General features: G+C 33.6%; 3 protein-coding genes across 17 annotated transcripts; 2 read left to right on the forward strand and 1 right to left on the reverse strand.

Annotated features, from left to right (window-relative positions):
• Nucleotides 1-499: 499 nt before the first annotated feature.
• On the forward strand, nucleotides 500-6,760 carry LOC105840273 (non-histone protein 10). 5 transcript variants are annotated; one of them, XM_036282535.1, is made up of 5 exons: nucleotides 500-752; nucleotides 826-896; nucleotides 968-1,083; nucleotides 1,201-1,313; nucleotides 1,406-1,779. In XM_036282535.1, the coding sequence occupies exons 1-5, from the start codon at nucleotides 654-656 to the stop codon at nucleotides 1,529-1,531; spliced, it is 525 nt and encodes a 174-aa protein (XP_036138428.1). In that variant the 5' UTR covers nucleotides 500-653; the 3' UTR covers nucleotides 1,532-1,779. The 5 variants fall into 5 exon arrangements, 4 of the variants coding, with proteins under 4 accessions (XP_036138428.1, XP_036138426.1, XP_036138429.1 ...); XR_004962110.1 differs by adding an exon at nucleotides 5,845-6,760 and having other exon boundaries at nucleotides 503-752; nucleotides 968-1,313; nucleotides 1,406-1,685; XM_036282536.1 differs by having other exon boundaries at nucleotides 505-752; nucleotides 1,421-1,846.
• Nucleotides 1,959-26,041, reverse strand: LOC105840274 (hydroxyacylglutathione hydrolase, mitochondrial). Of its 10 annotated transcripts, none has more exons than XM_036282525.1 (6): nucleotides 25,385-26,041; nucleotides 25,210-25,323; nucleotides 24,548-24,657; nucleotides 23,974-24,319; nucleotides 23,785-23,888; nucleotides 2,082-2,354 (listed from the first exon to the last, which is right to left on the reverse strand). In XM_036282525.1, the coding sequence occupies exons 2-6, from the start codon at nucleotides 25,280-25,282 to the stop codon at nucleotides 2,082-2,084; spliced, it is 906 nt and encodes a 301-aa protein (XP_036138418.1). In that variant the 5' UTR covers nucleotides 25,283-25,323; nucleotides 25,385-26,041. The 10 variants fall into 10 exon arrangements, 9 of the variants coding, with proteins under 9 accessions (XP_036138417.1, XP_036138418.1, XP_036138419.1 ...); XM_036282526.1 differs by having other exon boundaries at nucleotides 25,948-26,001; XM_036282530.1 differs by lacking the exon at nucleotides 25,385-26,041 and adding an exon at nucleotides 24,715-24,762 and having other exon boundaries at nucleotides 24,548-24,635; nucleotides 25,210-25,376.
• Nucleotides 14,172-22,129, forward strand: LOC118644304. 2 transcript variants are annotated; one of them, XM_036282523.1, is made up of 2 exons: nucleotides 14,172-14,905; nucleotides 20,469-22,129. In XM_036282523.1, exons 1-2 carry the CDS (start codon nucleotides 14,665-14,667, stop codon nucleotides 20,495-20,497), a joined length of 270 nt encoding a protein of 89 aa, XP_036138416.1. In that variant the 5' UTR covers nucleotides 14,172-14,664; the 3' UTR covers nucleotides 20,498-22,129. The 2 variants fall into 2 exon arrangements, with proteins under 2 accessions (XP_036138416.1, XP_036138415.1); XM_036282522.1 differs by having other exon boundaries at nucleotides 14,289-14,905.
• Nucleotides 26,042-27,447: the final 1,406 nt, after the last annotated feature.

Here is a 27,447-nt window from a genome sequence, read left to right on the forward strand (position 1 = left end):
GGCTTGTATGTTATTGCTATGTCGTTTTTATTCTAGACAGCATTGCCGTAGTTTTAGTGCTGTTACGGCTAAAGGGCCATCTACAATGGAGAGTTGTAGGCCGTAGCAGTAGTTGTAGACAATATTTTCATTACGTACTGTTTTACTAATTACGGCCTACAACAAACATTGAGCCAATTCAGTGGGTGCTTACGATGATCGTTCAGGTGTTCGGGGTTAGTTTTTAGTCACCTCTTTATGATAGGCGGCTTGTATATTATTATTACATCGTTTATATTATTGACAGCATGGTCGTAGATTTATGCCCAGTCTACAATGAGTCGTTGGTCGTTGGTCGTAAGAAATTTAACCAATTATGTTCGGTTATTCTTCTCTAAGATCAACTGTGATTGGTTAAATTTCTTACGACCAACGACTCATTGTAGACTGGGCATTAGCGTTGTTACGACTAAAACACTCCATTGTAGATGGCCCTTAAAACACTCCATTGTAGATGGCCCTTTACTGTTACGTTCTACGGAAAGTGTGTGTGACCAGCTTTATGCAGAAGGCTGTACTCTTGCCCTTATTTTTAAAGTGGCTAATGATTTTTTTCACTGTTTTATTTTCGTTCTTATTTCTCATACACGTTTCGTTGTACATTTAGGATTGTGATGTCCGATGAGTCCGAATATGATATGGAACCGGAAGAGCTTGACATTTACAAGAGAAAATATCAATTACTGTTGGAGAGATGCGAGATTTTACAACAGGTTAAGTCTACCTCCTGGAACAAAATTATCGACGATTTTTTTTTCAAATTATATAGTATTTTTTAAACAATAGGAAAATGAAAGATTAGTCTACAGAATCCAGAAAGTAAGGAAGCTTCTTCGACGTTCAAGGAAAGAAAAAAAGTTAGTTTTGTAGGTTAGATTGTCCAATGTGTGAAATTTCAAATTTTCATTATTTGTAATATTGATCGTAGATTTTTAATCGATCGATTGGATCGACATGGAGATCGTTGGCGAGAAGCTCCGATGGGTGTACTCGAAGAGAACAGTGTATTTCAAACGACTCCAAAATCAGAGAAAAGTGGAAAAGGTATTTCTCATGGTGCTAAGGAGGAGAAGCCTAGAAAGGGAACGAAGAGAAAGGGGACAAAAGCAGATCCAAATGCACCGAAAAGACCCGCTAATCCTTTCTTTCAATTTTGTCAAGAGCAAAGGCCCCGTGTAATGGAACGATTAGCTGGAGAACCAGAGCCTAGTAAACAAGAACTTACCAGGCAACTTGCAACTACTTGGAAATCTCTCAGTTCTGAGGATAAAAAAGTAAGATATAACTTGTGTATCGTATAAATATTGCCTTTGACATAACTTTTGTTTCCATTTGTCATTTGTTGAATACATTGAATGTACATCAGGTTGTACGGTTTCAGATATATTATGATATGTACGAGAGATCCAAGGAAAAATATGTCGCAGAGATGCAAATATATAATAAGAAGACTGAAGATTTACCATGTCAAATACCATTAAATATAACATAATATTTAGTGTGATATTAATGAATATTAATGGCGATAAATTAATGGATATTATAGAAAATTGATGACATGTGATCACAGCTTTATAAGAATAGTACAATAGTAATAATAGAGGACAAACTTTACAGACATTAGATAGTCTTGTGTTATTTGATTTGTGAGTATTTTGAGTCATAATGTATCATAATAATTAAGTATATCTTTTGACATTGATGAATATCAACAAAAAGAATATGAACAAAATAAGAAATTTTTATGTAAGTTACAGCGTTGCAAAATTAGAAAAAGCAGTAAAAGTAATAACTATAGTTCAGAAAATAAAATGAGTGATGAGAGAAAAGAGGGAAGGTGAGGGAGGGAGGGAGAGAGAGATATGAATAAGAAAAGAACAGGGAAATGTAGATATTTTATAATAAAATATATACACATGTGCATGATAAAATTTTTATATTCATTTGGCTATTTTGTATCTTTTGACAATTCAAATTTATATATTGTGTACAATAATGTGTAAATACTTGATAAATGTGAAGGAAAAGCATCTTATTGAGAATTAAGCTTTAAAATTGTCCTTTTCGTGTCTCAAATATGACATTGTCTGAATGGGATCATTTTGTTGCGCGTGTTTCATAACTGACAACTCGTGCACTCTCATAAATGGATTTGTTAATTTTTCGTCTTTAATAGTACTTGGCACTGTTGGAAGATTATTAATGCGTTGAGTATACACTCTATCTAATTTTTGTCGTATCACCTTATTTTCAGGTTCCACATGTAAACCAAATTTGAGATTATTGGCTGTATATTCATGTCCACAATACACTTTCTGTAAGATAGAAAAGTGATTTATTTATTTGAGAAATTAGATTAATTACACTGAAAAAAAGATATTTGCAGTTATAATTATATTATAAAAAAATTTATGTCATGAATGTGATTTTTATTATTATTACTGTAATACTGATAAAAATATAAGTAGTATATAGTGTTCAATTATTTAAAAAATTTTAGTATAAATTACTATAAATTATACAGCTTTTATATATTAGTATGATGAGATGTAAAGATAACAAATAGTAGATAAATTAATTATTTTAGTATAATATAAGCATAACAATAGTAAGTTTAACTATATTGATATTATCCACTTTATTATTTAATTAGTAATAAAATAGAATCTTTATTCCTTTAGCATTAGCCAAGAAGGGGACTTTGTTTACGATTTTCCTAACACTCATTCCTTCATCCATCCATTCATCTATTCATCTATCCTAATCACTCCGTCGTATGGCCTTGTTTTAACATAACACGTTCCGTTCTCGCGGAAACCTTACCTGTAATACAATCTGATTTTATCTCATTTTTCTTTTACTTATCTTTCCATCTTTCTGTTTACAATCTTCTTTCTTTCAATTTATAACTATATTCCATTACTATACTATATATCATCTAACTTTTTCCTCTACTTTCTATTACCTTTATTCCTCTTTTTCTTCCTCCTTTCTATTTCTAATTTTCCATCTTTACCTAAAATCATTTTTACCCACTCTTTTTCCTAGACCTCATATCTTATTAGCTACCACTTTTCCTTTTTTTTAATCTCCTTTATATACTTTGCCTAATCCCCTATCTTGTTAAACGCTAAGATATTTAAATCTTACCTCTTCCATTCTTATCTTCCTTTGTCCATTTTTCTAACTTTCTATTTCTATTGAATATCTTCGCTTTTACTTTCATTCTCCGTATTAAGCTTTCTTTTTTTTTCTTTAAAATTTTAAAACCTTTTTAAGTGTATCCATCATATCTGTTAAATCTTTCTTATTTTTTAAAATATCCTATCGCCCGTCTACGCTAGTGATCATATCCTCTCATAACCTAATTATATATCTTCTATTCCGCGGGTACTCTTATCTAACTCCGCTATATACAAATTGAAAAGCAATGGACCCATTTCACTGTTTTGTTGCTCCCTTCGTTGTACTAAAAACTTTGTCAATCCTTCTTGTATTATTACTGTTACCTTCGTGTCTTCGTATGTTTTAATCTTCCACTCGCCTGCTTCATACTTCCTAATTCTTCTAGTATTCATCCAAAATTTTCTCTTTTCTTACGTTGTAAGCTGCTTTCAAATCTAGTCCATAAAAAGGGCGAAAATCTTTTTTTCTTTTTTATTTCTTCCTCTGTACAATGTGGATTAAGATAAAATAATGTCCATCGTTCCTTTATCTCGATATTTCCTATTGTCTCTTTTCTCTCCTTCATCTGTTCCATCCAATATATAGTTTCATCAAGTAAATTTTCATTCTTTACTTATATTGTTTCTTATTTGCTCTTTTCCTTTTCTTTTCCTAGTTATCTATTTCCACAATTTCGTTACATTTTCAAGCTTCTAAAATCTATTTCCTCTCCTTCCTTCCTTTTCTTTATCTTGTTTCCAGTTTAGAAAGTTCTTTAATTTACTCTTCTCTATTTAATCCTCTGTCGTAATCCTACTTTTCTTCCGCCTCTTTAAAATTCCTTGGATTTTCCTCTTCCCTCTTGTACAGTCTCTATCCTACCAGTCCTGGTAATCTAATTCTTTTTCTTTTCTCTACACCTTTCTTTACTGTTGCTTTCTAGATTATCTCCTATAATTTCTTCTAGAATTCTCCGTTGACTCGTTATTCAAGGTCTCCTTCTATTTGCCCTTTCTGCTCTTTCTTCGTATAGACGCTCTGCTTTGTTGTCGTTTCCTATTCTTGACCTCTTTTCTGCTGCCCTTTCCTATTTCTTTCTCCTTTTCAATTTCATCGCCTAGGACATGCAATTTGAGTCCATTCCTTCCTCTACTCTAAATTCCTTAATCTTACCTAAGAACATTTTCATTCATTATTACATTATTACATATTCTACATACTCTACATTCTACAACTATATTACCTCTGGCTCCTATATGTATATGTATACTCTTCTCTCTTTTCCGCCTAATTATCGCCCTAAAGGTGCAATTTCATGCGAGCGAAGCAAAGCTGGCTTTTACCCCTTCTCCATCGATTTTCGTTAAAATGGCTGTTTTAGCGCATCTCAGCGAAGGCACGCTCAAAATTCGACACAGTCGAACTTTACAGCGAAGCAACTGTAACTGCCACTGTACGTCTGTAATATTCGACGTACGCGATGTACTGACTATAATACTGATTATAATCCATTTTTATACGCGGTTAATTACAGGCAGAGTTGCAAAATAATTTAATTATTGATTAATAATTGAATTAAATAAAAAATTTTAATTAAATTTAGTTTAATTGAAAATTAAATTCCAATTCTTAATTAAATAAAATTTAATTAAGAATTAAATTTCAATTCTTAATTAAATTTTGTTGTAATTAAAAATTAAATTTTTTTAAATTGAGAAATAAAATTTAATTTTCAATTACAACAAAATTTAATTGAGCATTAAAATTTTGTTAAATTGAGAATTACAATTTAATTTTGAATTATAACAAAATTTAATTGAGAATTGAAATTTAATTCTCAATTGCAACAAGATTTAATTGAGCATTAAATCTTAATTTTTAATTAAATAAAATTTGATTGAGACTAAAATTTTAATTCTTAATTAATTTGTATTTAATTTAGAATTAAAACTTAATTATGAATTGGAATAAAATTTAATTAAAAATTTTTAATATGTATTTAAAATAAATGTAATTCTTAATTGAAATAAATTTAACTGATCATCGAAATGTAATTCTTAATTAAATAAAACTCAGTCAATAATTAAATTCTAATTCTCATAATTATATCTCTCAGGGAATAAAATTTTAATTTTCAATGTAATTAAATTAAATTAAGAATTAGATTATAATTCCTTTTTCCGTGTAGCCAATGACAGTGTCAAAATGGGACACGACAGGCAGCGTTGCTAATAATTAATTAAATATTTCAATTAATTACATTGAAATTGAAGAATTAAAAATTAATTAATTTAATTTTAAATTAAATCTTATTTAATTAAAAATTAAAACGTAATTCACAATTACAACAAAATTTAATTAAAAACTAAATTTTAATTTTTAATTAAATTTTGTTTAATTAAGAATTAAATTTTAATTTTTAATTAAACTTTATTTAATTGGTAATTAAAATTAAATTTTTAATTACAACAAAATTTAATTAAAAATTGAAATTTAATTCTTAATTAAATTTTCTTGTAATTGTAACTTACATTTTAATTTTTAATTTAATAAGATTTAATTTAAAATTGACTTTTAATTCTTCAATTTCAATGTAATTAATTGAAATATTTAATTAATTATTTGCAACTCTGATTACAGGTTCGGAACAAAAACAAGTTCTTGTTGATTGCAATGCTGATTGATACAAATACACAGTAAATAAATAGAAAGCCAGCGAAGACATACTCCATAAAAAGATAGGAGTGGGGACAAAAAGCCAGCTTTTCTTCGCTCCATGAAAAGGAAGGAGGCGAATAGCGATAGCTAAGCGACGCTGCTTTTTATTGGATGGAGAGGGGGTAAAAGCCAGCTTTGCTTCGCTCGCATGAAATTGCACCTTAAGTTCTTCACATATCAACCTAACTTAACCTAACCTAACCTAACCTAACCTAACCTCTCCTCTCTCTTGCTCACTTTTATACTCTCTCTGGTCTTATTATCCTTTCTCTTCCGTTTTTTTTAAACTCATCTTTCTACCTTCTCTATGAGCCGCTTTCTCTAACCTTCTTCTATCCCCCTTCACCCCTTTCTTCTCAACTCTCTTTATATATTTTTCCCGCGCTCGCCTATACATCCAAACTTCTATACCCGAAATTCTTCTGCCTATCTTCTTTCCTCCTACTCTTATCGCGTTTCCTTCGATTCCTTATTAGCAACTTTACTCTTTTCCTTCTTCATTCTATTTTTTTCCATTCCAGGGCAGCAATCGTGTAACTTTTTCCTTAGGACGGAAACGTGAAAAGTTTCATGTAACTATCTCTTTCTATTAGTGTTAAATAGAAAGAGATAGTAACTTGAAACTTCACTTTTCACGTTTTCGCCCTAGGGGAAAAATTACATGATCGATACCATCTTTAAACACCGACTTATGGCTCCGGCACACCAGCGCAATTCTGTCGCGCGCGACGCGTGATGTCCAATGAGCGACCGCTTTTCTGCTCATCTCTGCTGTATGCCCATTGGATATCGCGCGCGACGGAAATCGCACTAGTCTGCCAGAGCCCGCAGTCGTCTGTTTTACCGACAAAAAGACAGTAATTTTTGTTTCGCAATATCTTTTTATTTTTTTTATAGATTTGGAAATCTTTAAGAATGAAAATATACGCATTACTATCAATCTGTGGGGTGGAGATTCTATCAAAAATGGAAAAAAATTATTTCACTGTCACATCGTAAAAACGTTTGCTTAATATAAAAGATCTACAGTTTGTAGTTACGAAATTCATATTTATAGACTGGCAGACGACGAGAACAATGTTGAGTTCCAAAAAATTAGATTTTGATATTTAATGGATACGAAATTGCGCTACGAAAATTTAAGTTACATACGCTTGAAAAGTCAATATGCGTGAAGTTAGCACCGCTATTTTTATAAAAAAAAAAAAAAAAAAAAAAATTGTGCTAGGTATGTGCTACATTATGCCGCAAAAATTAGTCCCACATGTTAAAAAACAAAGTAAAAGTTAAAAATAAAAAAATTGTTTTGCCAGCACTGTCATTTTAACTTATTGACAAAATACAATAAAAATTGTGCTGAATACAACATTACCCAGCTAACCATTTGTTGCCAAATTGTTAGCAGACTGCTAATAATTTCTTGCGAAAACAAGCAAAACCATGGCCTATTGTGTACTTGAATGCGCCCAAATTGCAAACAAAAATTGTCATCAAATCCTCATATCAAATTGGGTGATATCAATATCAGAGTAGATCTGTCACTAACTTTGGTGTTTGTCGTCAATCTATCATCAATACTTTCAACAAATCTGTTCACAATTCACTATCATGTATTTTGATGACAGATGTTGCTAAATTTTTGCTGAATATTTGCTAACAGTGATTGCAATAACAAGATGCTTCACATTTTGCCTTTTTGGCAACAGAATCTACTAGCAAAATGACGCAAACTGGATCAAACCTTTGCAGCAAAATTACAAGGCGTGTCCGCATTAAGCTTAGCTTTTGCTGACAAAACTTCGTAATTAGTATGACGCATTTTTATGCAAATAACAAGGTAAAACTTACTAGTAAATCATAACAAATTTGTAGCAAGAACAAGGCAAACCTTGATGTACACAATATGATAGCAAATTTGTGACAAAAACAGAGCAAACCTTGTTGAAATTAAGATCGACAAAAATGAATAATTGGACTAATCAGTCCAATATCATATGCGAATAGTGCAATCGTACTTGGTTCTTTGTTTTCGACGAGCCCCTTTTATTCACCCAGTAGGTGAATCTTTTTCATGAGAAATGCGCCATCTAAGGGTAGATAATGAAGCCGCCCAAAAATGAAGTGACTCTTGTTAAAACCCGATAATACAATCCTGTTATTTGCATAAAATATACGTCATACTATTTGTGACAAGTCTTACCAGCAAAAGCTAAGCTGTTTGCGGACACACCTTGTCGCAATTTTGCTGCAAAAGTGTGCTCGGCAAGTTTTACTTTGTTCTTACTACTAATTTGCCGTTATTCCGTGCTTAACAAGATTTTTTTCTGTTCCTGCCGTAAATTTATTGTCATGTCGCGTGGCAAGTTTGCTCTGTTATTTACGTAAATTTTGCATTTTACCGTGTCGGAGCAAACCTTGTGATTTCTCTACGTAATATTTATGTACAAGTCTTTCTCTGTTATTTACAGTATGATGTAATGATAATTTTTGTTGTAAATTTGCTCGAAACTTTTAGAAGATAAAACAAAAAAAACTATTTGTCATAAAATTGTTGTCAAAAAATTGAAACAATCCTTACTGTAAAGCTTTCACAAAATGTGATTTTAACAGATCTGGCTAGCTAGGTTGCATATTACGCCGCAAAAATTTTAACCGTTTTTTTCAGTTTCCTCACAAAAGAAAATAAAAAATCGTATGCCTCACTCTTAAGTAAATTGCCCTTAATATCGCTGCGTTGCAAAAATCTCCAGTTGTGCTGACTTGTGCTACGCCAGAACTTTGATATTCAATTCCGTGCGTGGGCGACAATTACAAACGCTCATTACCGGCAAAAAATCTCAACGCAAAAACAAACGTTCAAGAGTAAACTACCCTTAATCTCGCAGCGTTGCAAAAATGTCCAGTTATGCTGACTTGTGCTTTATATATTCGAGTTGTTCTGGTGTAGCACAAGTCAGCACAACTGGAGATTTTTGCAACGCAGCGATATTAAGGACAGTTCACTCTTGAGCGAGGCCTACATTTTTTTATTTTTTTTGTGGAAGGAAACTGAAGAAATACGGTTGAAATTTTTGTGGCACAATATGCAATACATAATATTGTACTCATCACAATTTTTATTTTGTCAATAAGTCAAAATAGCGGTGCTGACGAAAAAACAATTTTATTTTTACACTTTGGTTTTTTAACATATGAAACTAAGGGATAATTCACATCTTGGCAGAAAAGCAGAAGCCAAGCAGAATTTGTGCTGATAGCAAACAGTGCACTTTGTTTTTCTGGTTCAGAAACTATCGACTATTAACGAAAGTTCTAATTGGTTTTCTGCTTTTCTGTCAAGGTGTGAATTTTCCCTAATTTTTGCTCACAATGTAGCGTAAACCTCGCGCAATTGAGCATAATTTTTATTTTTTATTTTTATAAAAATAGCGGTGCTAATTTCACGCACATTAAGGGTGCGTTCGGGGAGACGCTATTAACGTTATCAGCATCTCCATTACTCTTTAAAAGTAGAACAAGGATAAACTGATGCTGATAGCGCTAATAGCGTCTCCCCAAACGCACCCTAAGTAGAGCAATATGAAAACATTTTTCTTTGTTCTCGATATAAAGTCCAATTCACAGATTGATATTAATATGTGTACTTTAATTCTAGAAAAGAATTTTCAAATCTATAAAAGAAATACATACGACATCTCATTAACGATGTGCATGAATAAGTCTACATTATCGAACTGATCAGTTTGAGAGGCAATCCAGCATTCCCTTAACACTATCCCTATTCACATACAATCACCGTCACACAACCATTCGCTCTCACACCACTTAACCAATCTTATTTAATACATAACAATGATTTTTAAAAATTAACCATTTCTAGATAATTAATATATATATAAATACACAGGGTGTTTGGTAAAGATTTATGCAATCTTTATAAACAGGTAGAGCGCATTAAACTGAACAGAAAAGTCCCTTACCGTTTTTCTTTTTTTGTAATAGTTAACAAGTTATTGACTTGTAAAATTTGCTGTATTAGCCCAGCCTACAGGTAAATGCAAGCGCGCCGAGCGCCCGCTCGCCCCCCCCCCGCCAACGCTTGAGCCTCACTGCTAGGCGCGTGGGGGGAGTTGTTACAACAAATGGCCAATGGCTACGCACGAGCGACGCGTAACGCTGGATTCTCCCTTCGAGTTATGATAGTCCCTTACTTTTTTTAACGAAAATAACATTTTCTAACGACAAAAAGTATGTGTGTACTTGTACATACATGTGTACAAAAAATCAGTTCTAGTGCATAAAGAAGCAAAAATATTTTTTGATAGTCTTAAACATTATAAACTGTCATTATAAATTTTAAAAGAAGTTATCATATGCTCGAAACAAAATTTATACTTCAAAAAACATTAGAAAATTTTATCGATTAAAATCGAAATGACAACCAAATAAAATTTCTGTTTCAACTTTATATTCTTAATAAAAAAGTAAATAACTAGAATATTTATATTTTTAATAAAATTAATTCTTGTGATCCTTGTCTACCGCAAGGTGTTGTGGAAATCATAGCGCTCTATCATTTTTTTACGAAAAAGATGAATGGAAATTATAAAATTATTTTTCGCCGCACGGTATTTACATTACACAATCCTCGTTGCTTATGCACGCGTACGTCATATAATTTTATTAAAAATATAAATATCCTAGTTATTTAATTTTTAATTAAGAATATAAAGTTGAAACAAAAATTTTATTTAGTTGTCATTCGATTTTAATCGATAAAATTTTCCGTTTTTTAAAAAAGAATAAATTTTGTTTCGAGCATATGATAACAGCTTCTTTTAAAATTTATAATGACAGTTTACAACGTCTAAGACTATCAACAAAAAAATATTTTTTATTAACCCTCGGAGAACACACCTATTTTTTCGATCACGAAGAACACTGTAGGTCAATTTGACCCTACACACAATTTGATCGTCCACCATTTTAAATTGACGAGTGCGATCAGCTTGAAAAAATTTCCAGATGTACTTGAAACATTGTTAAATCAATTGATATAAATAAAAAGTGCTGTTGGAATTATTTACATATTTTAAAAAATTCACGAAAGAATTATTTTTTTAAGAAAAACGTAATTTACGAAAAAAATTGTATTTTTTAAATTTTTTAATATTTCTGGCTAAAAATTTACGTGTATATTCTTGAAATGTAGTAGAATCAAGAAAAAAATTGTGCTTTAGTGTACCTTAAAAAAAAAAATATTTATTTTGTTAAGTAATGAAAGTGATTTTTAAAGTAAAAAAATCAAACATTTTTGTGAAAAAATTTTAGAAAAATGTATTTCTTATTACATATATGTGAATACTTTATTATTTAAATGACTTGTGGTAAAAGTTAACTTATTTATTGTCGGCGACGGCTTCACTATAATCTGAATACGACGTGTCAGTGTTTAACTGTACTGACACATTATTCACCTCAGAAGAACTGTTGCCATCGAAATATTCTTGCTCGACACGTACTAAGGCATTCTGAATACGTGGCCGCAAACTATATGCCATCGTGCTCACTATTGAAAAACCGTGCTTAGTACACAACAGGGTCAGAATGACCCTGCACCGACTTCGAATAATGCCCAACACCTATTAGGTGTTGCGCTGTACAAAAGGAGCATCTTAACATATAGTTAGTACCCCAAACTACAGGTAGAAGGCCTCAGGCCCGCCAATTTTCAAAATGCTTTCAAGATATTTACGATTAAATTCGAGGTAAGGGTCAAATTGACCTTATGTGTTCTCCGAGGGTTAAAAATAATGGTTATTTATTAAAAAAATAAATTTAGTAATCGCTTCTTTAAGCATTAGAACTGATATTTTTTGTACCCATGTATGTACACATAGACACATACTTTTTGTCGTTAAAAAATTTTATTTTCATTAAAAAAAGTAAGGAACCATCATAACTCAAAGGAAGAATTCAGCGTTACGCGTCGCTTGTGCGTAGCCGTTGCCACTTGTTGTAACAACTCCCTCCACGCGCCTAGCAATGAGGCTCAAGCGTTGTTGGGGGGGACGACCAGGCGCTCGGTGCGCTTGCATTTGCCGGTAGGCCGGGCTAATACAGCAAATTTTACAAGTCAATAACTCGTTAACTATTGCGAAAATGGAAAAACGGTAAAGGACTTTTCTGTTCAGTTTAATGCGCTCTACCTGTTTATAAAGATTGCATAAATCTTTACCAAACACTCTGTATATACACTACTAAAAAAAATAGAGAACACTTTTATACCGAAAATTTAGGCTATTTTCAAACTGCTGCAACTCAGCAAAAAATCATTGTAGAAACAAAATCCAAAAAGCGTTTTAAAGTTTGGAACTTCTTCTTTCAAACGCTTTTTAGCGATTTTAGTTATTTTTTTTCACCAACGTGACACAATAATAAAGCTTAACCCGTTAAAATGAAACTTTTTTTATGCGAATTTGTTGCGTTGCATTTCGCGTGAAAAAAATCATAAAATATTTTTGTTACTTGCATCTTAGAGCGGGATCTTTTTCCTTTATTTTGAGTGGTTGTTCATTGCTGTACAATTTTTTTTGACCGAGTTATTGAGATTTTAAGAAAAAATGGTCATTTTGACTTTTATCACTTGTTACTTGTGAACAAATCAACGCACAGCGCTCAGCAAAAAAGCGTTGAAAAGCTGAAAGTTTGCACTTTTGAATGCTGTTATTAATTTTTTCACAGATTTACTTTTTCTAACAACAAATCGCGTTTAAAATTTATGTAAAAAATCACATATTTTACGGTTTTCATTTAGTTCCAAGGTACTATTGTGAAGAAAGATCCAATCACATCGCTAAAGCAAAGTTTTATAGTACGATTACTCCCCAGTAATAAACATTAACGTTCATGGAATAAAACATTTTTATTCCACGTGTTTATCATTTTTGAAATTGCTGAAATTCCTTACAACGTTTTTTTAACAATTTTTTTACACCCTTTTGACCAAGTTACAAAGTCAACCTTATATTTCTTTTTAAATGACGTTTACCGCCGGCATTAGCGTTATCCAATGTGCACCACGTGGAAGATGCCGGTCGAATTGCGCACATCGCGCGCGCGCGTGTGAGCGTGTGTGTGTGTTTCACAGCAAAGATAAGCACCTCGCGGTTCGTCACGCGCGCGCTTGCGACTGTTTCTTGCAACTTCTTAAATGTCGTTTTATGTTGTTTTAAATGCGTTCAAATGTCTACGCGGCATTTTGAAAATTTCGTATACAAGCTCAATACTCTACGAGAATCGTCTATGTGTTAAACATGTTTTAAACCTTCTATACATAAACATTACAGGTAAACATTACGAGTACGCACCTTCTCACGTACACACCGTAATGTTTACAAGTAATGTTTACGTACAAAGAGACTTTGAAATAAATATTCAGTACAAGACGACTCTTGTAGTATATTGAGCTTGTATACGAAATTTTCAAAATGCCGCGTAGACATTTGCCTGCAACAAAAGTTGCACAGATAATCGCACTTTTTGAAGGTTTTTGCATGCGTTATGTAGTGCATCATGTTGGTGTGTCTATCTCTGTAGTGAGTAGAGTTTCGTTACATCCGAATTTTGTGTTTATGCAGGACAATGCTCGTCCTCATACGGCAAATGTAACTAGACGCTTTCTCGATCTTGTCTAACAGTAGTTATTCGATCACGACCACTGCCTTCACGTCTCGTATAACGTCCTGTCTCTTGATATCGTGACCAAATTCTACTCACTACAGAGATAGACACACCAACATGATGCATTACATGACGCATGCAAAAACCTTCAAAAAGTGCGATTATTTGTGCAACTTCTGTTGCAGGCAAATGTCTACGCGGCATTTTGAAAATTTCGTATACGAGCTCAATACACTACGAGAGTCGTCTGTGTACTGAACATTTATTTCAAAGTCTCTTTGTACGTAAACATTACTTGTAAACATTACAGTATGTATGTGAATAGGTGCGTAGTTGTAATGTTTACATGTAATGTTTATGTATAGAAGCTTTAAAACAAATGTTTAACACACAGGCGATTCTCTTGGAGCATTGAGCTTGTATACGAAATTTTCAAAATGCCGCGTAGACATTTGAACGCATTTGAAACAACATAAAACGACATTTAAGAAGATGCAAGGAATAGTCGCAAGCGCGCGCGTGACAAACCGCGAGGTCCTTATCTTTGCTGTAAAACACATACACACGTACACACGCGCGCGCGCGATGTGCACAATCCGACCGGCATCTTCCACGTGGTGCACATTGGATGTACGTTAGTGTCGGCGGTAAACGTCATTTAAAAAGAAATGTAAGGTTGACTTTGTAACTTGGTCAAAAAAGTGTAAAAAAAATTGTTGAAATTGTTGAAATAAAAAAAATTGTATTTTTTCTACATTGATTTATTTTAGCGTTAAGCAGCTAGAGTGGCTACAATTCTTGCGTTGTTGTAGATGAAATTATTATCTCAGAAAACATAATAGTGTAACAAGTATGATACACTATTGCCTATAAGTGCAGAAAATAGTCTACTAGCACAGGTAGCACATCGTATTTTTTGTTACCCATGCATCAAAGTATAGTTCATTAAATGCCTTAAGCCTTTACGAATTGACAGATTAGCCTATGTTGGGCTAGGTTCGCGAAGGCGCCTCGAAGGCGTGCATCCTGTCGGGGTCGGTTCCTTGGAACCTCCTGGCCATGGAGCACTCCGAGCGCTATCGATGGCGCTCGAAACTCAGCGGGGAGAGGCCCCAACAGCGCGGTCGTGCGGTAAAGCGAGCAGGCCCGACGACGAACCGTCGAGGTCTGGGCGAAGGGGCTGATCCGTGCAACGGCCTCAGAGTCGTCGGGGCGATCAGGCCGATCCTCGCGGAATGGCTGGATCGCCGGCATGGGGCGCCCACGTTTAGACTGATGCTCACCGGACACGAGTGTTTGAGTGAGTCCCAAATGCGTACAGTAACAAACGGACACCATCAATCAAATTCTATAAATTCATTCTAACCCTAACCAGCAATCTGATTGGTGGTGTCCGTTTGTTACTGTGCGCATCTGGGACGCTCCCGGGAGTTTTGATCAGTGTTGTTAGACGGGACGGTTTTTCTCGCGCATGCGTGAGAATTCGCAGTATAAATCTATTATTTTATTTGATTTTATACAATCTTGACTTTAAAAAAAATTTTATATAATGTTTAAATATATAGTCAAAATATAGAACTCCTAAAAAATCTATATAAATCAGATTTTTATACTTAATAATGTTATATTTGACGCGCATGCGCGAGAAAAATCGTCCCGTCTAACAACATTGGTTTCAGTGAGTACCTGCACAAGGTGAGGCGCAAGACGATAAAATTTTTCTATCTACCCGAACAGAATGAGTCCCACATGCGCACAGTAATAAACGGACACAGCAGGCTGAGTGAAACGGACACAGTCGTAAATCCATTTGGTGCAAAGAATGCACGCACGCACGCACGCACGCACGCACGCACGCACGCACGCACGCACGCACGCACGCACGCACGCACGCACGCACGCACCCACGCACGTACGCACGCACGCACGCACGCACAATATGGATCGCAAAATCGGCGATTTCACGTATTTTATAATTTTTAAGATTAAATATTAATAATAAATTATCGACATCACAATATTATTTGTGGTCATTAAAAGGCTTGTAATTCATTTTATAATCTAGTTTTTGGTTTATATATGCCCAATAATTACTAGAAAAAATCCAGATAGCACAAAATATTTATAAAATATTTATAAAAAAAAATATTTGATAATTATTTTGTACATATTTGTATGTCCGAGTTTGCTAAGTATAAAAAAATCAAGATAAATATTTATAAAAATATTTAAAATAAATATTTGTACTATTATAAAAAGATATAAAAAATATTTCGAGTTCATATATCATAAATATTTTTCAGTACATTTTAAAAACATATTCAATATATTTTAAAAACATTTTAAAAACATTCTATATATTATTGATAATAATTTTTGTATTATTTCTAAATGATTTATGAAAAATAATTATATAATATTTAAAAAATATTTTTTGAAAATAAATTTGTAAAATATATATAAATATTTATGATAATATTCTGTGCTATCTCTCTCTCTCTCTCTCTGGAAGTTATACGGTAAATATTCCGAAACATGGGTCCACCTCCAAATAAGCTGAAAATTTTTGTAATGGCTTCTTATGGTTAAAGAGTAATATAAACAATTTTTAGTCGGGAAGTACAAAAAAAACTTATAAACAAAAAGATACAGCAACATGAGTATGGCCACATATGCATGCGTTTAGTGATTTTTCGCCAGATTCGCGAAATTTTAACTCAAAATGTAAATTATATTTGATAGCAAAAAATCATTGCTGCAACGTTATTCACTAACATAGTAACGTTTCCAACTATGTAGTTTTTAATGTTGTATACAACATCATTATGAACAAACTTTGGAGATTTCAGTAATGTTGAAATAACATTGGAAATGTTTTTGTAAATGATATTGCATTAATATTTTTTTAACATTGCGAAAATGTTAAAATAGTATTATGAAAATATTAAAATAACACAATTATAATGTAAGAAAAAAATTAAATTTACGTTGTTCTCAACAAACACAGTTACCCCACCATAGTCGCATTTGGCATTGCTTAACATCAGCGATCAAAGAAACGGTCACCCATCTAACTGTGAACCACCGTCAACCAACGTTGCTTGAAGACCCTACGCAACCGAACACTTCGTGATGATCCATGAACACTTGATGCTCATAAATACATATTTGTTATAGATCAGTTTTAATAGATGTCAGAAAGATAAAACTTGTAGTTAAATTTTTTTCAAATGGGTTATTTCTCAATCATTAATATATTCTTTTACTTAAAAAAAAATATATATTTATAAATAAATATAAATATACAGTTTTTTTACAGATTTTTACATATGCAAAGTACATGTGGAATAATTTATAAAAACATGTTTTTGCTCTGTTTTTCTGATAAAGCTAAAAGTATATAATTATAAAATATTAATAGAAAATAGTAATTTGTGGTTATTTTATTTTAAATTTCTACAAAAAATAATATTTATATAAAACAATAAAAAATCCTACAAATTTTTACTTTCAGTATAATTGTATTGTAGTGTAATATTGTAATGTAAACATAAATATAACAAATATTTTAGATATTCATAGAAATTTTTTCCGCCAGGGTGTTATTCATAACATTAAATTAATAACAAAAGTTAATAAAACATTATTAATTGTATAAACGTTGCAATACAAAACACATCACAAACACATGATTAGGCGGTATTCAACAGACAAAATAGATTCCTAGACCGAAGATAAAAAACCAAAATTATATTTTTAAACATTATATTTAATAACATTTGAAATACATGTGCTTCATGTTTTTAGAATATTTTTATAATATTAGGACAGTAATATTATTAAGTAATATTTTTTAAATGTTTATCAGACGTTATGTCATAACGTCTAACACAACATTTAAAAAACATATTAATAAATGTTTTTAAAATATTTTAATAATATTAGAACAGCAATATTATTAAGTAATATTTTTTAAATGTTTATCAAACGTTATGTCATAACGTTTAAATAACATCTAATAAATGTTTTTAAAATACTTTAATAATATTAAGACAACAATATTATTAAGTGACATTTTTGAAATATTTATGAAACATTAAGTTATAATGTTAAGAAAATTTCTCTAAAATTAACATTTTAAAAACGTTAATCAATGTTTCTTGCTTACTGGAAATAGTATACGATTTACAATAAAATTTACACATCTTAGCGTTATCTTTGACAAAAGATACACAGGGTGCGTTTCGTTTCACGCATGATACGCATGATGCATCGTTCATCCTTGTCAAACGTTAAACAAGGATGAACAATGCATTATGCGCATCATGCATTGAAACGGAACGCAGCCACAGTACACGCACGCACGCACACAAGGATGCAAAGAGGGCTTTTAGCCTTCCTTTCCGCGCTCGCCCCGCCGATAGGGGTGCCCTGAGTAGAAGTACGCAAAAGTACGGTGCGTACTTTGTTAATGATAAATTACGACTTAACTGACATAGTTATTTCTCAACACCCCCCCTCCGTATATGTGTTCAAAAATTTTTTTATCGGGTTTTTTTTAACCACAAAAATTACTTAAAATTTTCTTAAACTTGTCTAAACGATGTTTACAACACATATTTTTTTCATTAAAATTGGTCTATCTATTTTCAAAAAAAACCACTCTTTATTTTTCTTTCTCCCTCCATAACTCCCCAAAAATGCAATTTTGTAGCTAATATTTGGGGAAGTTTTACATCTCAAGGGTGCCAACTAATGATATCAATTTGAGCTCGATTAGTGCGGGGGCAGATTTCACCTGCTTATTCCGCTATGCCCTTTGTAAAATTTTTTGTTTTATATAAATATTTTTTGTAGAAATTTTCAAAAAAATAACTACAAGTTACTATTTTCTATTAATATTTTATAACTATATAGTTTTAGCTTTATCAGAAGAACAGAACGAAAATATGATTTTATAAGTTATTCCATATGTTATTTCGTATATGTAAAAATCAGTAAAAAAAACTGTAAATATAAATTTATTTATAAATATATTTTTTTTATAAAAAAATATAGTGATTAAAAACAAGCCCATTTGCAAAAAAATTATTTAACTACAAGTTTTATCTTTCGGACATCTATTAAACTGATCTATAACAAATATGTATTCATGAGCATCAAATGTTCATGGATCATCACAAAGTGTTAGGTTGCGTAGGGTCTTCAAAGTCAAGCAACGTCGACAGTGGTTCACAGTTGAATAGACGACCGTTTTTCTGATCGTAAAAGTTAAACGGTGCTAAATACGACTATGGTGGGATAACCGTGCTTGTTGAGAAACAAAGTAAACTTAATTTTTTTTACATTATAATTATGTTAATTCAACATTTTCACAATGTTATTTTAACATTTTCGCAATTTTACAAAATATAAATGCAATATTATTTACAACAACATTGAAGATTATAACGAACCTCCCGTCCGCCGGCTTCCATCGTCCGCGCACGGCCCGACCGAACACCCGTCGGGCCGCTATACGCACCGGCCCGTCATAAAAAGTTACACGTCTCGCGTCGGAGACATCTCCGACGATCCGCGCACTGGCCCCGCCGCTCGCCCGATCAGCGGAGGGGATCAGGTGCGGAGGAACCCGAGCGCTCTCGGAACCTTACGAACCTCCACCCGGACGGGTATAAAAGGCCGTCCCGGTGGAGGAACAAGTCACTTCTCGACCGACCGTATTCCGGCAATCCTGTCCGCCCGATACGACGAGAAGCCCCTTTTGATCAAGAAACAGAGTGGAGCGTCTCCGCTTTCGCCAAGCGCTCTTGGCCACGATCAAATCCGATCCTTATCCGGAGCTCATCAGTCGAGGGTGGAGTGTTCTCCGCCTTCGCCGAGGCAGTCTCGGCCGCAGCTCATTCCATCCTAACACACGGCCCGGACACGAGATCGAGAGCTCTCCGTCTCTCCCGAGTATTCTCGGGGACCGGTGCCGTTCCCTAAGCAACCGTCATCTCCGACGCGGGGCGGGAAATCATAGGCCACGCGCCTCCGCGATCACCTACGCTCCGCATGAACACGGCTTCGCGCCCACCACGCCGCGCGCTCCCGCACCTAGAAACTCTCGCTCGGCACAGCGGGATACTACCCGACCGCGCGCCGCGTACCCCGCCGTCACCGCCGAACGTCGCCGCGCGCTCACACAAACAGCTGACGCCGAAACGTCACACCGGCATGTACAAACTGTAAATACTTGTATATATTCATTAAAATATAGTTATAAGGAATCAAATACCGTCGGGTACGATTCATTGCCTCAGGACCTTTCCTACCCTAGATCCCGGCGAGCTACGTCCGTGTAGGAAAAACGGTCGTTACAAGATGTTATTTCAATATTAGAAAAACCTCCAAATTGAAGCTAAAGTTTTGTTTATAATGATGTTGTCTACAACGTTAAAAACTACATACTTGGAAATGTTACTATGTTAGTGAATAACATTATAATAATGTTGCAGCAATAATTTTTTGCTTTCTGGATAAGAAGCCGTTACAAAAATTTCAACTCATTTGGAGATGGAACCGTGGTTCGGAATAATTACCGTTTATACTTCCAATGAAAATTGTACAACTCCCGTATGAACTCTATTAAAATTTCGAAACTTTCAGAGACTTTTTCCAGCATATATGTACGGCAAGCTTATTTCATATTTCAGAATGTTGTTGTGAGCGAAACACTCGCAACCAATAAAATTATATTATAAAATAAAGAATATAGAATATTAAAATTATCATATAGCTCGCCGAGGAAGGCGACGTCGACGAGATAAAATAATGCTGATTAATAAGATGCGAGGTAGTAATGATAAACCACCTTGCAGGGGACTTCTCATATTTATCTACCTGGTAACAGCAGCTCAAGGAAGCGACACGCCGTATCAAGTGGAAAAATTCGCCCATTATCCGGGGATCTACTTTGAGAAAATAGGAAGACTCCGACCAATAGAATCGCAATGGAAACTAATAATTAAAATAAACACCACGTCTTTATCAGAAAGACTGACGCAAATTGAAAAATATGTACAAAAAATTGACAATTTATGTAGAATCGTAGCGGTAATGAATAAGGCCATATGCGACAGCTTTAACGCAGCCATAACAAAAGAATACCAGAGGACAAATCGACTGATCCTGCGTATAACTGACATATATAAGACGCCAACAGTACAAAAACGGGGACTGATCGACGGAGTAGGCTCAATAGCCAAATCGCTATTCGGTACCATGGACGCCGACGACAAAAAGGTAATTGACGAGCAACTCGCAATGCTACACGACGCACAACAGTCAACACAGCACGCAGTACAAAATCAACTCAAAATAATGCAGGCAACTATAGCATACATCGACGAGATAGAAAAGACAGTACAACATAACGAATACCTCCTTGCGAACGCGACCAAAAACTTAAAGCTAGAACTACTAGAAAGCGAACGCGCAAACAACATACAATCGAATTTTATAATTATCAACACCGTACTGTCAGAGTTAACTCGCGATGCGGAAGACGTCTTAGATTACGTCACACTATTAAAAAAGGGTATGATGCACCCCAGACTAACGCCTATAGATCATATTATACAACTGCTTAAAGACGCGAACTCCCAACTCCCGGAAGGACTCTATTTTCCGTTTAGAGCGAACCAGGAGGAATGGCCAATCATTGAACAATTCACAATTGTAAGCGCATACTGCGATAGCGTAAATATATACACAATTTTGCGTTTTCCATTAATATCAGCGTCGAAATACGAAATATTAAATGTAATAGCATTACCTGTGCCAGAACATAATAACACATTCTCAATAATAGATATCAGTTATCCTACCATAGCGATAAACGGGGATCAGCACACGTACATAACCTTGTCGCGTATCGATTTACAAAATTGTATAAAGATAAATAAAGATTACCTATGCGAGCGAAACTGTCCTGCGAATAGGATTAATCCACACTCCGTGTGTGAAGTCAAAACGTTTCTAGAAACCGATAGGTATCACGAAAATTGTAACATTAAAAACATAGCGTCTAACCATAGTTTTTGGATAGCCTTAAGCGACTCGCACTCATAGCTATATTCCGTACAGGAAAAACAAACTGTAACATTATACTGTAAAGACGACGGACAGATAAAGGAAGTTATTAAAAAAACGGGTAAAATAACATTGAAGAATAACTGCAAATTAATGACGGAAGACACAATAATAAAGCCGCAATACAATATTTCTATACTAGAGAACAAAACAAAGCTAAGCATCAATGCAGTCCAACCAATAAAATTAAAAAACATTGTCCTACATTCCTTAAAGTTAGAGGACTTAAACAAAAAAATTATCGAAATGGACAAAAAATTGAATGAACAACCGAATACAATTTTTCAGTCACCGCACTTTATCTATCCAACGGCTACCAGCGGAATAGTTATTGTAATAATACTAGCAGTAATAATAATTGTTGTTGTAATAAAAAAGAAAAAACACAGCCATGAGAAGCGAGTCACATTAGACATAGATGCGGAATATACAATTCCCAGATCTATTTTAAAGCGTAGCAGTAGCACGCGTTTTTAATTAAATATACAAAAACTTCGTACCTCCGTTTTTGTTTTTTCAACGGGAGAAGGAGGTTGTTGGCAAAACACTCGCAACCAATAAAATTATATTATAAAATAAAGAATATAGAATATTAAAATTATCATATAGCTCGCCGAGGAAGGCTCGCTATCACAGGGTGTCAGGTGACATATGCCTCGTGCGCTGCCGGCCGGTCATCGCACTGGTCAACGCACCAGCCACCTTAAGGAATTTAGCGAAGCCAGCTTAGCAACATTCATGCCACCGGAAATGCATACCTGCGTTTTGTCAATTGTTGCTAAGCTCGCGAATATTTCCCGCGCGCCGGATGCGCGCGGGAATGACCATATATGGTCATGCGGAGGGCCCGATGTCCCCACTATTAATCAAATTCGCGACACTATTTAAGCTGCTGCCGAACAGCGGCCCACGGGATCAGTGATAAGCTATCAAGCCGATACGTACGGCCCGCGCGAATAAAATACGCACGAGTTCGGGACTTAGCCGCAAGCAAACCTCGAGCGAGCCGACGCGCTAACTCCGAGTCACGCGCCGTATCTAATCAAGTGTAACCCGTAAACTAATAATTATCATTACTCATTACTAAGTCTAAAAAATAACTAGTTATCGTTACTGTTACTTAAAAGGTAACAATTCATTACTTTTTTCGTTAGCTTTTTTAAAGCTACAATAAAATCAGATTATATAAAAAATTTACTTGTCAAATATTTTTTTTGTTAAGATATTAATAAAAGCAATAAATTTATTTTACATTCGTAAAGCTATAAAAAAATTAAAATAAGTTTTTTAACACTCAAAATATAAATAAAAAATTTTGGTTATAATTAAATTTATAAATTCAATCACTTATATATTTTTGCATTCTCAATTTATGTTTAACACAATAATCTTAAGTTTATAATTATTCTTAAAATGCATAAAACTACAAGGATCATCCAAATTACAAGATATAAGATTATCTAGATTGGAAAATATGAATTAAATTTTATTGTTTCACTATAATTTTTAAGAAAAATTAATATATATTCCATTATATTCCAATATTATCAGGTAAGTTATTTGAAGGTTACAATATATAATTACCAATACTATTTTTCAACAGATGCGCTGCTTGGTAATCCTGTACAACATGTAGCTTTTTGAATTTCAGAATGTCTTGTAATAATTTCATATCAGATAACGAATTATATTGATCAATAATTAAAGAGAAAATATATAAAAATTGACATACATAGAAAATTTAAAAAGTAATGATAAAAGTAGTTGTTATTTGTTACTGTTTCTTAAAAAATATAACGTTACAGTTACAAAAAAAGTACCAAATTACCAAAAAAAGTAACTGTAACAATGTTACAAGTAATGCTTTACTTCCCAATCTTATACTGATCATGAGAATTTTAATAAAATATTAAACTATAAAATTGTTGGAATAACTATAAAAGTATGGTTGGGTGCAAAAATAATTATAAATTATAGTGATATTATGGTTACTACAATTTTTTTTCTTTTGATGTACAATACAATTTGATTCGCAGAACTTACCGTCTCTTCGGGTAAAGAGCCTAAAATTTCGACAAGTGCTTTGTACATTTGATCTGCGGTACCCTCGAAAAATTTCCCACAACCTCCAGCAAAAAGTGTGTCTCCTTTTAAACATTCATTTATTATATATTTAATATTTAAATATTTTCTTTTTATCATATTACTATTATATTATTATCTAAGCTTTACCTGTAAACACAGATGGTGGATGTCCTTCTCCTGCCATAACATAGTAACAAATATGTCCACGTGTATGGCAAGGTGTTGCAAGACATTTTACTGATAAATTACCAATATTAAATGTATCATTGTGCATAATTTTACAATTAATGGCCTCTATTCTGTCATCCCCGCCATATATTGCAAGATCAATAAAGCTCTTTGATAATTTGGCATTTCCTCCAGCATGATCCCAATGATGATGAGTTGTTAAAACCTTTGTTAATTTGACATTACTTTGTCGGACCGCTCTAATGACAGCTTTTGGATCGACGGGATCGACAACGGCAGCCTCTTGTGTTGCTTCATCAATAACCTGATAAGATTTAAAAAAGTTGTATATAATGTTAAAGGAGAAAATAAAAGATATTAAAAAATTGTTTCTGCAAATATTTTGAGTGACAATTTTATTTAAAAAAATTAATTTTACACAGAGATTATGTATTTTTCTTGAAAAATAGAATATATTTTAAAAGATTGTGTATTGTTCTATTATTAAAACTTGAACAATTGTACAAATATTAGGATAAATGACAGCATGTACCAAATACATATAATTATCTTGAAGTGCTGGTAAAATTTGTACTTTCATGATGGAATAATTCACTGTTGTGCTCAAGCTGTGCAATCTACTGTTAAAAGAAATGCTCTTTGCTGAAATGTTAAAAGGAAAGTATAGAATGTAATTTGTTACATGTATAGTATACAAACCTACACAATTCTTTTCAATAATGAGCAACATATAATTCATCCTATTGACTATAAATATGAAAATTTTGATTACTAAGATGTGTAGAATAAAACAAACAGTAAAAGTAGACTAAAATTTAAAAAATGTAAGGCGACACGTTTGTATACCCTACTGAAAAAATCACATCACAAAATCACATAACAAAACTATGTAACAAACTACGTAATTAATGACAACCAAACACGTAACAAAATGTTTTAAATTGTTACTAGGCTGTGGTCCACTTAACACTACAAATGCTTCGAAGCGTTTGATTGATCATTCAAAACAAAGATTTTTACGAATTGACCAATCAAAGAATGCTTTGAAACATTTGTAGCGTCAAGTGAACCATAGCCTTAGTTTTTTAAAATCATGTAACAATTTGAAACATTTTGTTACATAATTTGTTACGTAATTTTGTAATGTGATTTTATACAGTAGGGTGCACAAATGGACAAGTATATGAAACGTACCCCTAAAATACATGGACGTGAGTTTATTTTCAAGCCATGTTGGACATAAATGTAGTGCAACTTGACGAAACATGATAAGAAATTTTGACAAAGGGTGCTTTCTGGTTAGGTACTCTGTGTTACATAAAAATTTATTAACTATACATATTATATGAAATATCATCTAAGATAATACCTAGTCAATAAATTTGTTTTGTGTAAAAAAGTATATGTAGCCATAAAAAACTCAGATTGGTAATTATTCAGTTTAGGCACTGGTATTCAAATATCGATGTAGTTATGCTTATTCGATGCGGTTTTGCTTCAAACGAACAAATCTGGCAGAAAAAAGCGTCGCTCTGCCCCAAGAAGCGAGATATTAATCGTTAGAATTTTTTTGTGATTTACCGTGCCGTCAACTTTTTTTTTTTTTTTTTTTTTGAGCTTAATGTGCCAGATCTGCAGATATACGGCACGTGTAACACTGGGCTTTCTCTCGTACTCTTTTACTGATTTTACTGCACTGAACGTTGTGTAAGTGTGTGTATGTGTATGTGTCGTATTTATGTAGATGGGTCAGTTATGGATGAGTGTATGTGTATATGTTTATGTATACGTGTTTGTCCGCATTGAATGAGCTCGGGTCCGCGTAGGTTTGCTATGCCCAAATGACGGTGCGGTACGGTCACCCCTGCACGCCGTCAACCAAACTTTCGTTGTAGCTTATTTGACACCTCTTTACTCCTTTCTATTTGGTACCTTAAAGGTGGAAGCACATAAAATTTTTTGAGTATATATACATGGAGGAGGAATGCCAGCACTGAAAGTGTGTCCAAGATCTGTGCGAGAGAGAAAGGTATATCATGATACCTGCTCTCTCTGCGCATGCGTCAAACGCTATATGTACAATGGCTGGCATTGTATGTTTTACACACACATACAATCCGTAAATAAGTACAAAAGTGCACAAGAAGTGCACAAGAAGTGTTGAAACTGCGGTGCAGATAATGATATTAACGCATGCGCAGAGAAAGCGAGTATCATGATATACCTTTCTCTCTCGCACAGATCTTGGACACACTTACGGTCTACATGAAACCATAGCAATTCCTCCTCCATGTATATATACTTAAAGATAAAATTACAGGAGCCATTAAGGCAGAATGCAGAAGCCATAGCGCATGCGCTATAGTATTACATTTTGCCATGGACAGATAGAGTGCGTTCTTAAATTTGCAACGGATGCAGCCAGATACATCAGAATGTCATTCTATCTTTGTTCAACTTTCCGTAAGTAACAAAGGTATATGACATTCTGGTGCATCTGGCTGCATCCGTTGCGAATTTAAGAACGCACCCATAACCCAGGTAGCAAGTCCACGTCATTTTGACGTCCCAAAATTGTCATATCTGGTCATATGTCGTCAAAATGACCATTTTTTTACATGACCTAAAATTGACGTCATGATGACGTCATTTCGAAGTCATATTTCAGTCATGTGGTCTGTTCTTTCTAGCTGCACTGTTGCACTGGTGCAATAAGTTAAAGTAAGACAAGTATATTTTTTCTCATTTTAACTTATTGCACCAGTGCAACAGTGCAGCTAGAAAGAACAGACCAATGATCTGACGATTATTTTCCCAGACAGCACACATCCAAAATCGGGACATAGGCCGGTATTCATAGTCGGGTCTTATATTTAAGATCATCTTAAGTATTGTTTTAAGATGCCATCAACCAATCACAGAGCCGTATTAACATCTTAAGACATTGCTTGAGACGATCTTGAAATAAGATTTGACTATGAATACCGGCCATAAAGACGTCATTAAGACATATTTTAGACACGGTCTAAAGCGGTGTCTATACAATGAGATTTAAGGCGTAAGGCATAAGCATATTATATAAGCATATTATATTCAACTTTAAGAGAACTTTTTTAAGAAAACATTCCCAGATAGCCAGTTTGATATAATAAAGATATTAGTATCTTCCTATATGCATTTATGTCGTCCGTTGTGCTGTTGTTTGCTAGCATTCGATGTCGGAAATAAAATTCTTTGCACGTTTCAAACATTATGCTAACATTATTTAAGATCAGTGTCGAATGCTAGCAAATAACAGCACAAGGGACAACGTAAATGCATAGCAAGATGCTAACATCTTTATTAGCAACATATATGAGAACAATTTGTGCTCATACATACATTTGTGGCTATCTGGGTTAGATATCTTGGAAATAATTTCAAAATGTTCAA

Source organism: Monomorium pharaonis, chromosome 2 (assembly GCF_013373865.1).
Source record: "Monomorium pharaonis isolate MP-MQ-018 chromosome 2, ASM1337386v2, whole genome shotgun sequence".
NCBI lineage: Eukaryota > Metazoa > Arthropoda > Insecta > Hymenoptera > Formicidae > Monomorium > Monomorium pharaonis.

Excerpts from the sequence above, each read along its gene's own strand:
- LOC105840273 (XM_036282533.1), top strand. The coding sequence starts at position 654 with ATGTCCGATGAGTCCGAATATGATATGGAACCGGAAGAGCTTGACATT. Across the intron at positions 753-825 it reads GATGCGAGATTTTACAACAG|GAAAATGAAAGATTAGTCTA; the intron begins GTTAAGTCTACC and ends TTTAAACAATAG. Across the intron at positions 1,314-1,405 it reads TCAGTTCTGAGGATAAAAAA|GTTGTACGGTTTCAGATATA; the intron begins GTAAGATATAAC and ends AATGTACATCAG.
- LOC118644304 (XM_036282522.1), top strand. The coding sequence starts at position 20,707 with ATGAATAAGGCCATATGCGACAGCTTTAACGCAGCCATAACAAAAGAA.
- LOC105840274 (XM_036282524.1), bottom strand. The coding sequence starts at position 25,372 with ATGATATTTCATATAATATGTATAGTTAATAAATTTTTATGTAACACA. Across the intron at positions 24,658-25,209 it reads CACGTCCATGTATTTTAGGG|CAAAGAGCATTTCTTTTAAC; the intron begins GTACGTTTCATA and ends TTAACATTTCAG. Across the intron at positions 23,889-23,973 it reads TCCACCATCTGTGTTTACAG|GAGACACACTTTTTGCTGGA; the intron begins GTAAAGCTTAGA and ends AATGTTTAAAAG.